Source organism: Gracilinanus agilis, chromosome 3, assembly GCF_016433145.1.
Source record: "Gracilinanus agilis isolate LMUSP501 chromosome 3, AgileGrace, whole genome shotgun sequence".
Lineage (NCBI taxonomy): Eukaryota > Metazoa > Chordata > Mammalia > Didelphimorphia > Didelphidae > Gracilinanus > Gracilinanus agilis.
This window is the reverse complement of record NC_058132.1, coordinates 114,335,450-114,352,056: the sequence shown is the minus strand read 5'-3', so window position 1 is coordinate 114,352,056 and position 16,607 is coordinate 114,335,450. Positions and strand designations below refer to the sequence as shown.

At 37.1% G+C, this 16,607-nt stretch overlaps 1 protein-coding gene across 1 annotated transcript in view; it reads left to right on the top strand.

Annotated features, from left to right (window-relative positions):
• LOC123238812 (dipeptidyl peptidase 1-like) overlaps positions 1 to 16,354 on the top strand; it is a 41,538-nt gene extending 25,184 nt beyond the window's left edge. Inside the window, exons 4-7 of the mRNA XM_044666030.1 lie at positions 3,099 to 3,248; positions 10,920 to 11,035; positions 13,198 to 13,338; positions 15,369 to 16,354. Of these exons, the coding sequence (XP_044521965.1) occupies positions 3,099 to 3,248; positions 10,920 to 11,035; positions 13,198 to 13,338; positions 15,369 to 15,868 (907 nt within the window). The 3' untranslated portion in view covers positions 15,869 to 16,354. The remainder of the gene's footprint in view (positions 1 to 3,098; positions 3,249 to 10,919; positions 11,036 to 13,197; positions 13,339 to 15,368) is intronic.
• Positions 16,355 to 16,607: the final 253 nt, after the last annotated feature.

Genomic DNA, 16,607 nt, shown 5'->3' with positions numbered 1-16,607 from the left:
CAACAGTCTAACAAACAAAAATCACATGATTATCTCAATAGATGCTGAAAAAGTCTTTGACAAAATACAGCATCCATTCCTATTGAAAACACTGAAAAGTATAGGAATAGAAGGACCTTTCCTAAAAATAATAAACAGTATATACCTAAAACCATCAACAAACATCATATGCAATGGGGATAAATTAGAAGCCTTCCCAATAAGATCAGGAGTAAAACAAGGATGCCCATTGTCACCTCTATTATTTAACATTGTACTATAAACACTAGCAGTTGCAATTAGAGAAGAAAAAGAAATTGAAGGTATCAAAGTGGGCAGGGAGGAGACTAAGCTATCACTCTTTGCAGATGTTATGATGGTCTACTTAAAAAATCCTAGAGAATCAACTAAGAAGCTTGTAGAAATAATCAACAACTTTAGCAAAGTTGCAGGATACAAAATAAATGCACATAAATCATCAGCATTTCTATACATCTCCAACACACTAGAGCAGCAAGAAGTAGAAAGAGAAACACCATTTAAAATCACCCTAAACATTATAAAATACTTAGGAGTCTACCTACCAAAACAAACACAGGAATTATATGAAAACAACTACAAAACACTTTCCAAACAAATAAAACTGGATTTAAACAATTGGAAAGCCATTGATTGCTCATGGGTAGGTCGAGCTAACATAATAAAAATGACAATCCTACCCAAATTAATTTACCTATTTAGCGCCATACCTATCAAGCTACCAAAAAACTTCTTTACTGAATTAGAAAAAACTATAACAAATTTCATTTGGAATAACAAAAGATCAAGAATATCAAGGGAAATAATGAAAAAAATGTGAAGGAAGGGGGCCTAGCAGTACCAGATATTAAACTATACTATAAAGCAGCAGTCATCAAAACAATATGGTACTGGCTAAGAGATAGAGAGGAGGATCAACGGAATAGACTGGGGATAAATGACATCAGCAAGACAGTGTATGATAAACCCAAAGAGCCCAACTTTTGGGACATGAATCCACTATTTGACAAAAACTGCTGGGAAATTTGGAAAACAATATGGGAGAGATTAGGTCTAGATCAACATCTCACACCCTACACCAAGATAAATTCAGAATGGGTGAACGACTTGAATATAAAGAGGGAAACATGTTAAGTGTTCAGTGAATAGTATACTTGTCAGATCTCTGGGAAAAGAAAGACTTTAAAACCAAGCAAGAGTTAGAGAAAATTACAAAATGTAAATTAAATGGTTTTGATTCTATTAAACTAAAAAGTTTCTGTACAAACAAAAACAATGTAGTCAAAATCAGAAGGGAAACAACAAATTGGGAAAAAATCTTTATAACGAAAAACTCTGACAGGGGTCTAATCACTCAAATATACAAGGAGTTAAAGCAATTGTATAAAAAATCAAGCCATTCCCCAATTGATAAATGGGCAAGAGACATGAATAGGCAATTTTCAGGTAAAGAAATCAAAAGTATCAATAAGCACATGAGAAAGTGTTCCAAATCTCTAATAATTAGAGAAATGCAAATCAAAACAACTCTGAGGTATCACCTCACACCTAGCAGATTGGCTAAAATGAAAGAAGGGGAGAGTAATGAATGTTGGAGGGGATGTGGCAAAATTGGGACATTAATGCATTGCTGGTGGAGCTGTGAACTGATCCAGCCATTCTGGCTGGCAATTTGGAATCATGCTCAAAGGGCTATAAAAGAATGCCTGCCCTTTCATCCAGCCATACCATTGCTGGGTTTGTACCCCAAAGAGATCATAGATAAACAGACTTGTACGAAAATATACATAGCTGTGCTTTTTGTGGTGGCAACAAATTGGAAAAGGAGGGTATGTCCTTCAATTGGGGAATGGCTGAACAAACTGTGGTATATGCGGGTGATGGAATACTATTGTGCTAAAAGGAATAATAAACTGGAGGAGTTCCAGGCGAACTGGAGAGACCCCTGGGAACTGATGCAGAGCGAAAGGAGCAGAGCCAGAAGAACATTGTACACAGGGACTGATATACTGTGGTAAAATTGAATGTAATGGACCTCTGTACCAGCAGCAATACAATGACCCAGGACAATTCTGAGGGATTTATGGTAAAGAAAGCTACCCACATTCAGAGGAAGGAGTGTAGGAGAGGAAACATATAAGAAAAACAACTGCTTGAACGCATTGGTCAGGGTGGACATGATTGAGGGTGTGGACTTGAAACTACCACACCAATGCAACTACCAACAATTTGGAAATTGGTCTTGATCAAGGACACATGACAAAACTAGTGGAAATGCGCATTGCCCATGGGTGGGGGGTTTGCGGGGGGGGGGGGGCTGAAGGGGAAAGGAGGAGCACGAATCATGTAACCATGTTAAAAATGAATATTAATAAATGTTAAAAAAATTACAGGCAAGCTACAAGATATATGACATGTGTATCATGAAAAATCTTGGGAATTTAATTTGGGAATCAAATTCTATGTTTAATACCTAGAGTGAGCCCCTTCAGTTTGAAGAGTTCTATGATGATGACCAGTCCCTACCCCATTTAATCTTCTTTGTAAAGATATTTTTTTTTGGTAGGGTTTAAGTCAAACAGAATTCTTTTGTGCTTTAAAGGAAGTTCAAATTCAGTCTCAAACACTTATCTCCTATGTGTCCCTGGACAGGGCATTTTTATCTGCATGCCTCAGTTTCCTCCTCTATAAATTAAAGATAATAATATCACCTACCCTGAGTGTTGTGGCAAGGAACAAATTGTAAAATGCTTTGCAAACTTTAAAGAATTAAATAGAAATATTTATCATCATCATTATCATTGTTTATCCTACAGATTTTCAGTGCCATTTACTCTTCAACAGGTATTTAGTCAGCACCCACCATGGATAACGCTATGTGCTGGACTTTCAGAATTCAAAGATTTTTAAAATATAGCCCCTATTCTCAAAAGGCTTGCTGTCTAACAGAGGAAGGAAAAGCATGGCAAAAAGTGGTTTCAGGGAAAGACATCTAAGTAGAATCACAAATTCAGAGTTTCTGGGCTTTGGTTCTGGCAGTAGTAAATACTATAAACTAAAAAGGTCTAATTCATTTGCAGGTATTTACAGGGACCTAACAGTAAAGAACATGAATTTGTGAAAGCCATCAATAGTGCTCAAAGTTTCTGGACTGCTACTGTCTATGAGAAGGGTGAAGAATTCAAATTTTATCAGATGATTTACAGAACTGATAATCATGCATTCCCCAGGTAATATTCTTTCAATCCCTTCTTTCATAAGAGCTCAAAACCCTTGGATATGTTGTTTGCTCCTTTTCCCAACTTCCTGGTTTCTGTTGATGATGCCAGCTGTTATTGTCTTTGTCACCTTGTCTTGGAAATCCCATGCTCTCCTATCTCCCACCCAAACATCAAGCTTTATTGATCTTTTTTCAATATCTCTCACTTCTTACATATATTTTGAATGTTCTTTTGTCATTTTGTCTCCTCTTCCCACCCCCATCATCCGAAGAATATTAGCTTCTTAGGGCAAGTGCAGTTTCAATTCTGCCTTGGTATCCCCAACTTCTAGAAAGGCTCTTAGCACCTAATAGTGTTTTGTTTTTCTTAGAATTGATACTAAGAATTGCTCCAGAGGCAGAAAAATGGTAACAGTTAGGCAAGTGGGGTTAAATGACTAGCTCAGGGTCTCCCAGCTGGGAAGTGTCTGAGGCCAGATTTGAGCCCAGGATCTCCCTTCTCCAGGCCTGGTGCTCTATCCACCGAGCCATGTAGCAACCTCCAAGTAGTGGCTTAATAAGTGTTTGTTTCTTCATTAATTCATTAATGAATCTCTCCCTTTCTCTCCACTAATACTACCGTCACCCTAGTTCAGACTTTTTATTCCTTCTCACCTAAACAAAAGCCACATATAATCTTCATTATGTTTCTCATCTCCTTGAAGTAGGTTCAAAGGCACCAAATTCGTCTTCTATAGCACAAGAAATCCAGGGACTTCTCTATTACTTAGAGAGTAAAATCAACTTGATGAATCTATAGATCGAGGACTCTTGAACCTATAGTCAGGAAGACCTGAATTCAAGTTGAACTCCAGAAACTTATTAGCTGGATAAGTCATTTTACCATTGGCTGCCTAAGTTTCTTCATACTTCCCAAGGTTGTTGTGAGGATTAAATGAGATAATATTTATAAAGTGCTTTGTAAACTATTAAACCCTATATAAATGTTAGACATTCTTCTTATTATTTAATAATAACATTAATGATAATATCCCAACTTCTCAGCAGAGTAGTCAAGGCCTTTAAGAGGATGACTCCAAACAGATCTCCTTCTGCTCACCTCAAGAAACAGTCATTCAGTTAGCATTATTAGAAACACATATTATGTGCCAAGTACTATGTACTGGGTGCAGATACAAAAAGAAGTGAAAAAGAAAATCCTTGCTCTCACAATCTAATCACCTAAACAAATTCTGCTTTCATCTAACCTGGAGTACTTGTCATTCTTTAGAAATAATTTTTTCCCCAAATATTTTCCCTTCATCCTTCACTCCCTCTCCCATTCTGCCCCTACAAATTTCTGGTTACCAGAATCCTTCTTGTCTTTCAGCCACATGCTTTTGCCAATTAACTTAATGTTCTGCTCCCCAAAGATAGGTTTGTAATTCAGAACTATTCAAATATCAGTACTCATGCTTATTAAGCCTTGTTCTGCCCAATGTCCTTGACTTTCCTTACTTCACATGCCTCCTCTGCCTTCATCCCAAAAGAATTACTTTTACTTCCTGAATAACTAATGCACTTTTCCCCCTTTCATGTCTGATGCTGTTCCATATTCATTAAAAGCTTCTCCCTAGTTTCAAACCCTACTAATCCCTTGAGACTTCAGGGTGGATGCCATCTCCTTCATGGGCATTTCATTACATTAGGGAGTGATAAGCTTTTATTCCTCTAATGCTTAAAACACATTAGAATAAAAAAGTCAGAGATTTTTCCAAATCAGGTGAAACCTTGGAGATCATCCAATTCAACTTCTTCATTTTATTTAATTTTTTATTTTTATTCTGAATTTAAACTTCCAAAAAAGAACATTTCCAAATAACAGAATATCAAAACAATTACTTGTGAAACTGAATATTCATTTCATTCAGCTTGATTTAAAAATAAAAATATAATAATTTTACACTTTAAAAATTGCTTGATTCGTTCTTTCTTCTGAACTTTCTTCTGTTCCATTCTGTGCGTAAAAAAAATTATTCCCATAGGCCAACTTTCTCGTTGTTCAAATGAAGTGGCTTAGGCCCAGAGTAACTTGCCTCAGACCAGAAATATATTGCTAAAGCCAAGCTTTGAAGTCAGGTCATCTGATTCCAGAAGCACAAAGTAAATTGAAGAGATGGGATTCAATACCAAGTCTTCCAATTTAAAAAGTCAGTATTATGGTTCCTATGATTTTTTAAAAAAACTATCTAACGGTTCTTATCATCCTACAAAGGTGTTAGTTGTGTCTTCTCCAATAGATCTCTCCTCTGAGGTCTAATCAGGCTTGGAATGATTATGAATTTCTGAAGGCAATATCAGTAGAGTTTAAGCTTTGGTAGATCTCACCAAGTCAAAATGATTGAGAGCATTAACAAGAACAGTGAATATATGCATGAAAAGCTGAGTAGTGAAGATTATGGAAATATAAGAGGCATTCCAAAACAGTCTGACACATGAATACTGTAGAAAAAGAGGAGATGAATACAGAGAATTTGAGCTGGAAGGGACTGCAGAGGCTTTCTAGTCTAAATTCCCTTTACAGGTGAAGAATATAAGATACATAGGGATGGTTACTTCTTTATGGCTAAAAAGGCCTTCTGATTCCAAATCTGGTGCTCTTTCCCATGGCCAGTAATGGTCTGGGAGCTGGAGGAGGAAGAAAGGACTTGTACAGGGTCTTAAAAATATTCGGTAATTGGTAAAGCTGAATAACATGTATTGATTTTGGATAGAGCTTGGCAATATAAGTTGAAGTCATACCTCTAACACATACCAAATGTATAGTATTAGGAGAGTCACTTCATGTTTCCAAAAGTTTGGTTTCTTCATCTGTAAAGTGGGAAGAATAATATTTGTGCTGCTGTGCTGTAAGAAAAGTACTTCATAAACCTTAGTGCAAAGAGATATGTGACATCATTATTTATAATAATAGCTAATATCTACCTTAAGGCTTGCAAAGTACTTTTTATTTAGATTCTCTTTTTTTGATCCTCACAACAACCTTGTAAGGAAGGAGGTATTTGTATGCCCATTTTAGAGATGAAGAAACTGAGGAACAGAAAGGTAACTTCCCCAAGATCATTCAGATGGTAAGTGTTGGATTAGAACAGTAATGGGCAACCTTTTGAGCTTGGTCTGTCAAAATTCTCCATAAAACTGAGCATAACTCGGGTGGTGTGTCACTTCAAGAAAAAAATAGCATGACTCGGCATGCAGCCCCATACTTCTATGTATGCGGCTACATGCGGCAATGTGTCATTGAAAATGGCTACGCGTGTCAGTGCTGTCATATGTTTGCCCTCAGGGGATTAGGATTTGAACTCAGGGCTTCCTGACTTCAAATCCAGCACTCTTAACCACTAGATCCCTAGGTTCTCTGAACTGGCACTTGTAAGGAAATGTCCTGTTTTAGTTGGGGATCTGTTCAGAACTTGCTTGTAGCATTTTCTTTTTTAAAAAATTAGCCTCTACCTTACTGTATTCTTCTGCTTCTCAGAATCTTAGGATTATCTGATTTTAAATATCATGTTTGGCAATGACAGTGACACTTGGCAGAGTGTTTTTTCCCTCTTCTTTGCAATTAAAATCATTTCTGTGGTTTTTGTTTATGTTATGGGAGACAAAAAGAGAGATACGAATTACAATTCAAAGTTAATCTTGTAGAATTGGCTTCAGGTAGGTACTCAGTGAGAGCAGACAGATGTTCCTGTCCTGAGAAAACAAAGCCACAAAGGTGGAAATATATTTTTTTGTCAAGAATCCCAAGCCAAAGTGATTCTAGGAAGGACAATTTCCCTGTACTTTGTGGTTTCTCCAAAGCTTTTTTCTTTTGAGGAGCAGCCTGTATGAGAATGTACACTTAAGCTAAATGAAGGGACTGAGTTTAGCAGACTGTGTTGAACAAAGGAAAAAAAGTTTTGAAGTAGAAAGGATTGTTTTGAACTTTAGTTCCTTTTAGAGATAAAACATATTGGCTGCAAGGAACAGATAGGATCGTAAATGTAAAAATATTTTGGAAAATATGTTAATGATTTCTATTAATATTTTAAGCCCCTTCATGGAATACTATTGTGCTCAAAGGAATAAAGAACTGGAGGAATTCCATGTGAACTGGAATGACCTCCAAGAATTGATGCAGTGTGAATGGAGCAGAACCAGGAGAAGATTATACACAGAGACTGATAAACTGTGGTACAATCGAATATAATGGACTTCTCTACTAGCAGCAATGCAATGATCCAGGACAATTCTGAGGGACTTAAGAAAAAAAATGCTACCCACATTCAGAGGAAGAACTGTGGGAGAAGAAACACAGAGGAAAAACAACTGCTTGAAAATATGTTTCAATGGGGATATGATTGGGGAGGTAAAATTTAAGCGATTACCCTAGTGTAATTTTCAATAATATGGAAATAGGTCTTGATTAATGATACCTGTAAAACCCAGTGGAATTGTGTGCCGGCTAAGGGGTAAAGAGGTTGGAGGGGAAAGGAAAGAACATGAACCTTGTAACCATGAAAAATATTCTTAATTAATTAACTAAAGATTTTAATTAGAAAGGGGAAAAATATTTTAACCCCTTAAAAACATATAATTTCCATCTTGCAAATTTAATTTCTACTTCTTTATATGGGTCTTGCCAATTCCTAGTGGAATAAATGAAATATTTATGAGCCTCAGCACTCTCTTTCTGAAGCCCCATTATTTTCGTGGACAGTAAGAACATAGTTACTCTCTAATTATTTTATGTATATTCATCTTTTCCTCAATTAGACTTTATGTCTCTTTTTAGGTGTCATTTTATAGTTTATTTAGAGAAACTTCTCCATATCAACAACACATCACAGACTTTTAGAAGGCAAAATTGCAGGTGGTGGGTACAAAAAAACTGCAGCATATATCTAGTGATAAACAATAGTCAAGAAATAATGTCCAACAATATCGTTGAGTAAACATGACTGGAACAGGAGATATGAGCAAAGGATAGCTAAGAGTTGGAGAGCCTAAGTACTCTGTTGGTGTCCATGACACATAAGAAATCCTAGAGAATGGGCCTGATGTATATTGGGTTGGCAGATTTTCAGTGGAAAATGTAAGGAAGAACTTGACAAGAATGAGAATACATGAATGAGTAGTTTTCACTACTGCTAGAGGGAATACCATATCAAAGGAATCACAGGTCTATTAAAGTTTTAATGTTTAATTCTTTAATATTTATACTGTAAATCTCTGAAAAGAATCCTGTATAAGCACCAAAACCCACACCCTTCTAGCATGTTAATTGTGCTTATATACTTTACACAATAGATTTTAGTTAGCTCAAGAACAAGGACTGTATCTTATTTATCTTTTTTTTGTTCACAGTGCAAAACTTAATGCACTAGTAAAAAATATTAAATTATATCAAATAAAAATTTTTATTTTTATTTTATTTGTTTTTTATCTTTATTTATTTAAGTAATTTAGAATATTTTTCCATGGTTACATGAATCATATTCTTTCCCTCCCTTAGCCAATTCAGCTGGGTTTTACATGTATCATTGGTTGAGACCTATTTCCACATTACTAATATTTGCATTAGAGTGATCACTTAGAGCAGGGGTCGGCAATGTATGGCTCTTTTGAAGGCCATATATGACTCTTTCTGCAGGAGCCATAAAGTCCATTTTTTTTCAGGCACTGTTACAGGAGCGGCACTGTGAGCACTGTACGGCTGTCACGAAATTACATTTTAAAAATGTGGCGTTTATGGCTCTCATGACCAAAAAGGTTGCCGACCCCTGACTTAGAGTCTACATCCCCAATCATGAACCCATCAAATCATGTGATCAAGAAATGTTTTTCTTCTGTGTTTCTGCTCCCACAGTTCTTTCTCTGGATGTGGATAGCTTTCTTTCTCATAAGTCCCTCAGAATTGTCCTGGGTCATTGCATTTCTACTAGTACAGACGTCCATTACATTTGATTGTACCACAGTGTGTCAGTCTCTGTGTACAATGTCCTCCTGGTTCTCCTCCTTTCACCCTACATCATTTCGTGGAGGCCGTTCCAGTTCACATGGAATTCCTCCAGTTATTATTCCTTTGAGTACAGTAGTATTCCATCACCAACAGATGCCACAATTTGTTCAGCCATTCCTCAATTGATGGACATTCCCTTATTTTCCAATTTTTTGCCACCGCAAAGAATGTGGCTATAAAAATTTTTGTACATATTCAAATGGAAAACTTCATGGTGAAAGCTTATTGCCTAAATCAGTGATGGGCAAACTTTTTAAAGAGGGGGCCAAAGGAAAGGAAATGTTCATCTGTCAGTCTGTTTCTAAGGCAACTTTTTCAAGGTTTCATCGTATTGTATCCTACTCATTGTATTCGTCAGATTAGGAGTAATGTCTTGCTGCCCAATAGAACATTTCATGGGGCCTCATCTGGCTCAAGAGTTTTAGTTTGCCCATCACTAGCCTAGATCATTAGTTTTCCCAAGGGTCACATCCAAATACAAGCCACAAAGGTGTTTGCATTAAAAAGGGCATTCCTATGTAGGTTGCTACATAGGAGATGCTGCCCATTCTTTGGACATTTCTAAGTATGTTATTGTTATTTCTGAGAAATAGTCTCTTGTGAGGTTTCTCTTATTTCTTTCTAACTTCCATTCTCTTTAGAAATTCCATTATTTCCCTTTCATAAGAAGTATGTGAAAGAAAGGGAGAAGTTAGAAGGAATAATGAAGACCAACAGGAATCTTATTCTTTTCTGTGTCATAGACCTCTCTGGCAGTCTTCTGAAGCCTGTTGGACCTTAAAAATTCATTAAAATGCATTATATGAAAAGGAAATCAATTATTTTGAAATACAGTGACCAATTTTTTTTTTATTTTTTAGATCCTAAATTAAGAACTCAGTCTGCAGAAGTCTTATAAAAGGCATGAATTGGAAACTGATCTAAATCAATCCCTGGATCAATTAAACTGTGAATCTATTTATTTAGGAGATTTTCTCTTCCCTAATCACCCTAATTATGTACAGCAAGTTCAGTATCTCTCTTTCTAGACCTGCTACCTCTAAGCTATGCTACATGAGTTGTAGCTGAAGTTATGACCTTGATTTTCATATTTAGTTTACCATTAGCCTAACTACACTTTAGTCATGACTTATATATGTATAACAAAGTCTCCGACTTTTTTATCTCACTCTTTGTCTCATTGCCATCTTACTTGCCCTATTTATTCCCTCATCAGGACTTGTTAGAATAAAGTAAGAAAACCTACAAGTAAAGATGTACCAAAGATGTTGATATCGCAGGTTCTTTGTAATAGGTGCTGTATAAATGCTTATTGATTCATCACATGGCAAACCACATTGTCATCTTTTCATTCTCTATACTAATGCAGGAAAGTAAAGTCCTAAGAAAACAAACAAACAAAATAACAAAACAATGACTAATCTCCAAATTATTTTTCATTATAATTTAATAAGAAATATATAATCAGTCCCATTCAAATACACACACACTCACATTTACTCCTCCATCTCCTTTGTGGTCCACATGGGATGCCATAAAAGCAATTGGAGTAGCAGAGGTAAAGATAGAAGATGTGCATAATCCACAAAATGTATAACTGAAATTTCTCTAAATGATGATATATGTATATTTCTCTTTTAGGCCAAAACCTGCACCATTGACCCCTGGAATACATGAAAAAACTTTAACTTTGCCAAGTTCTTGGGACTGGAGAAATGTGAATGGTGTCAACTATGTTAGTCCTGTTCAAGATCAAGGTAAAAAAATGTCCCTTTGGATCTAGATCTGGGATGGAATAATCATGCATAGCTTAGTTTAAAAATATTTGCTTTTCCCTTTGCAATGAGGTGACTTGACTGTTGCTGTGTTGGTGAATTTCTCTGGGTGTCCCATTAACCCCTTGAGGGCCAAGCTAATATTTCAGAATCTCAGTATAAAGCAGTTTTGATAACTTAAAGGTCATTCAGGTCCCATTGCTAAGTTGACTTGTAACCTGGCTTTCTGCATGGAGGACCTTGGTTAGTACAATGGACTTGCACAAGTTATTTTTAGAAATTTGGCATAGTAGGTATGAACTTAATAGTTTCCCCTGCAGTCATTCTTGGCACAAAATTATGCCATATTTGAGTCATTAGTCATTTGGAATAATAATTCATGCTATGTTCAGGTTTATTACTTTTAGGATCATTTTGGAGCTAATTACTATATACATGACTGATTTTTTAGCATGAAAGAGTTATGGAGTTTGCTGTCTCATAATTAGAACCATCTATGTGGAAAATTATTCCTTACCTTTTTTAGACAGATGATTCCCTCAAATATCACATAATGATTTATATTTATTGCCTTCTTTCCTAGCCTCAGCAATGTTCTTGACCTTGTGCAACTCACAGCTTCCTGATTCCTCAGTTTCCTCAGTTACAAAATGAAGGGGTTGTATTAGATGGCTTATGAGGTCCCTTCCAATTCTGCATCTGTGGTCCTGAGACTAATGCTGTAATGTCAAAGACTTTTTCATAATGTTTATTTTCCTGAAGGCCAACCATTCTTGCCACTTAGGTGCAGCAAGGAGGCACAGTGGTTAGAGCATTGGTCCCTCCTCTGCCCTCTAAGTCAGGAGGACTTGGGTTCAGATCCAGGCTCTGCATGACCTTGGATGAGTCCCTTAACTTTTGTCTGCCTCACTTTTCTTACCTGTAAATGAGAATAATAACAGCACTGATTTCCCAGACTTGTGAGGATAAAATGAGGTCATATTTGTAAAATACTTTGCAAACCTTAAAGTATTATGTAAATATCAGCTGTGTTAAGTAAGGAAGTCAGTATTTTTTTTTCTTCCTGCCACCTCTTCTTTGGGAATGGGCCAGAATAGTATGATAGAAATAGGGATAAGGGAGGACTAAGAGAGATGGAAGGACTGGTATGGATAGAGATGTAAATAAAAAAAGCATTAGTTGCACTTGTTACTCAAAGGTGTTCATTTAGGAGGTGAAAATTAGAAACTCCTAACAGTAACCTTTTAATATAGTTTCCTTATGCCTTGTTTCAGTCACCTCATTATTCTCTTTTCAGTATTTTGGACATTCTTTTGTGGAAGAAAAGTCTTAATATGCCTCTGAACTCACCCATAATCTACACTCCAGCAGATTCTTGGAAAAATCATGCTTTCAAAACTTCTTGGTTTTGAGTGTTCTAAAGTGGAGGGAGGAAATGACTAATTCTTTTGATTTTCTCTTACCTCCTCTGGGCAACTTGGAAATTTCTGCTAATTCTAAGGGTATTAGCATTCCTTCTCAAACCCAGGAATCAGCAGATTCATAGAATCAATCATAGTGAAAGAGAATCCACAACTTCTCTCTTTCCAGAGAACATCAGAGCCCTTGCTCATAGTGGGGGCAGCCCAGACAATTTTTTTTTATGTTGGGCAGAGAAGGCCCTCCCTCAAAAGAACAGCATGCATTTGAAGCTATTTAAACCTTGGTTCTTTCTGTATTTAAGAGGAAACAGATCCCCAGCTGAAAAGGTGCTTATACAATCTCTACTTCTGCCAACCTAAGTATAATTTGTACGTGTTGTTCTGGAACATAGACACTCTCTATGATCACTCCTGGGCCCAGGGTCTCTAACGATGTGACTGATCATGAGCCGCCAAACCTGACCTCTCTAGAGCTCCAGAAGCTTTTTTGCCTGACATTTGGTTCATTTGAATGTGCTGAGAGAAAGCATAAAAGAGGAAAGGCAAATCTAAAGAAAAATTATAAATTTCCAGTTGGGTCATCTGTATGCCACTAAACCTTTAAAAAAGAAATTAACAGAATAAAGAGTTTTTCATGCTTCTTGGCCATGAAAGTATGATCATGTGTGACTACATGGAAGGATGACATTGGAAAGATTCACATGTCTTGTTTGTCCTTTTCAGTTTTTTATACCAGCTGTGAGAACGCCTACGCATTTGCTTCCATGGCCATGCTCGAGGCAAGAATCCGTGTCCTAACCAAAAATTCTGAGTTGCCAGTGCTCAGTACCCAGCAGATTCTGTCTTGCAGTCTTTATTCTGACGGTAGTAACAACAATAATGCTTAGATCTATGTAGCATTTTACATACTTCCAGCTCAGTATCAGTAAGGGTAGTGCAGTGTGATAAACTGATCAGTAAGACTTGTTGAATACTGCATGTGCTACAGAGAAAAAGGGATCCTTCCTTTTTACTGTGGATTGTTATAAGAAAACTGTTATAAGATAATGGGATGACCCAGGTCCTCTGATGGTATGAGGAGCTGAAGCTGAGTGAATGTGGGAATCCCTAGATGAATACCAATTTGTGATGGTGAACACCAAAGACTCCACAGGAAAACGTGTGAGTAAAATAATACACCCAGGTCCAATATAACAGTGTCCCAGGAATAAGTGATCAAATAAGAGACTGTGGATTAGATCACACAGTTTCTTTGACTGCTTATCCTGGCTCCAAACAGATGGATAACGCTAGTGACTGTGGCTTAACTTTAGTTTGAGTAATCCCTATTCCCTCAAATGCCCAAGGAAACATTTGATAATCCTTAGGTAACCTTAGGGTAATGATGACATGCACCTGAGTAAGTTTCAAGATTTAATAACAACAAACTTAGGGAAAGGGAAAGAGGGACTGAAGGAAAGAGGTATAAGAGAAAGCTTGATAAAAGCTAGCGATGATCAGGTGATTTCAGTTGAAGGTAGTCAGGTTGAGACTGACAGCTGGGGAGGTTTGTCTCTCAGTTGCAACATGTCCAGGCCAGGCTGCTTAACCTGAACCAGGTTGTTTGGTGGTATATATATATGGCTTCTTCCTTGATGATGATTGATTAGGATGTATAGTACAGATTTACCAAGAAGTTCAGGATGTGGTATTGATTACAACCGGATGCAGGTTGATTTGGCCTTCCCCAATTCCCAACCAACCTCCCACCAAAATCCCTTCTCCAAATTGAGAGAGCTTTTTGTTCAAAATTCTGCTCTTTATAGTCTGCCAGCAAGTGCCTTTCCCTTGCTGGCTCATGGCAAGTTTCATTGGTTCAAAATTCTAAATTGCTAAGTGTCGATCATTCTGCTTTCCATTTTGCACAACAGAAATGATATTACAACATCCATGAGATTAACCATGAATATTCTTATGAAGTTTTGCATGAAAGCTATGGGCATGGTGTAATGGAAAAATCACTGGCTTTAGAGCTTGAATATCATGCTGAATAAAAAAATGATAGCTCATATTTATATGCTGTATGGTTTGCGAAGCACTATACATACCTACAGAGAGACAACATGATGAATTAGTCAAGGGATAATAGGATAATCGATTTAGAGCTCCTAGAGACTTACAGATGAATAAATCAACAGTTATTGAGCACCTAGTATGTTCTAGGCCTGGTGCTAAATGTTGGCTACATAGATACAAAAGGGGAAACAATTCTGACAATCGTGGAAAGATCTTTTAACTCAAGGGTAGTAGGATCTGAGTTTGAATCCCAGATCTGACAGTACTAGCTGTGCAGGCATCTTATGTGCTTTTGCAAATCTTAAACCCATTTTAAGCATTTAGATTTTGCTGTATTATCTCTTTCAATTTAATTTGTATTTGTTAGCTGTTACATTAGGGCAAACCATTTAACTTTGCTGGGCCTTGTTACTCTCATTTGTAAAATAAGAGTGTCAGATGAAATGACCTCTGAGGTTCCTTCATCCTCTAGATTCGATGTCTTAGTGTCAAGTCTGAATTTGCCTTCTCCCACATTTCAACTTGTAACCACAAGTTTGCTTTTAATTCTCCCCTTGGCTTTCTGAGCAGGCCAAATCTGGGTTCTAAACACAAAACCGCAGGGTCACTCGATGATGATGAAACATCACCCAGTGTGAAAAGTTCTTTGTTCTCCGAGACACTTGTGGGGAAATGACTAAACCTGTTGGTCATTTCCCCCCTGTTTTTAAGAAAGGTAGAGAAATAAGTTATTTCATGAGCAGCAGGAAGGAACAAAGATTAGTGAGAAGCAGTAGTGAGAAGAGGATCTTTTCAGTAAGGAGCATAACTTAATGTGCTCTTTTTACTACCCTCTTCAGGCTGCAGAGGAGGCGACCCATATCTCACTGCTGGAAAGTATGCCCAGGACTTTGGGGTGGTGGAAGAGAATTGCTTGCCCTACCTGGGCCATCGTTCTCCATGTTCCCTGAAGAACTGCACTCGCTATTACGTCTCTGAATACCACTATGTTGGGGGCTTCTACGGAGCATGCAATGAAGCCCTGATGAAGCTTGAGCTGGTTCAGCATGGGCCCATGGCTGTCTCTTTTGAACTGTATGATGACTTCTTTCACTACCAAAAAGGAGTCTATCACCACTTAGGACAGAGAGGCTCTTCTGATCCCCATCTACTGATCAATCATGCGGTTCTTCTTGTAGGCTATGGCACTGATGAGAAGAGTGGTGAGGATTACTGGATAATTAAAAATAGCTGGGGGTCCTCTTGGGGTGAGGATGGATTCTTCAGAATCCGCCGAGGCACTGATGAATGTGGTATTGAGAGCATGGCTGTGGCTGCCACTCCAATTCCCAAGTTGTAGGGCATTTCTACATTCTCCTCACTCAGACCCCATAGATGAATTCAGGGATAAGTCTGGATTTCAAGAGAGATTTTTTGTAAACTTCTGTGTAGAATGTAATAAATTATTGATTCTTAAAACTCAGAAGTGCCTACTAAACCCCAGCCCTACTTTGGGTGTCAGTTTCTATCCAAAGATCTTTTACCAAGAGCACTGTTCAATGCAGTTTACAGGGTAGTAGAGAGCAGTGGCAAAAGGAATCCCAATAGTCATTTGTAATTCAAAGAAATGTTTAAAGAAAAAAAAAATTGTGCCTCATGTTTATAATACTACCAAACTGTTTAAAAATGGATTTTTTTGTATGAATGAATCATGGAGGGACTGAATATATTCAAAAAGAGAATTTATTGCTTGACAAATGTCCAAATGAAACCTCAGGCATGTTAGAGCTTATATATTTCAGACAGTTTTTATACATGTAACTTTTAAAATTAATTACTTATAAGAAAGGGGAGAAGCAAAGAGACTTGTAAAATTCATTTTTTAAATTAAAATACTGAATTAAAAAATTTTAAATTAAATTTTTTAAATTAAAATACTGAATTATGACTCTCTATGACAGATGTCTGTCCTTTTCTTTGCCCCTTCCTTCACAATATTCAACAACGCCTCTAGTAATTTCAGCCTGATTCACATTTCTTTGGGTAGTGCAGAAGTACAATCAACCCTGCAAAAGGCTAAGTGCAGAATTTCTGGCAGT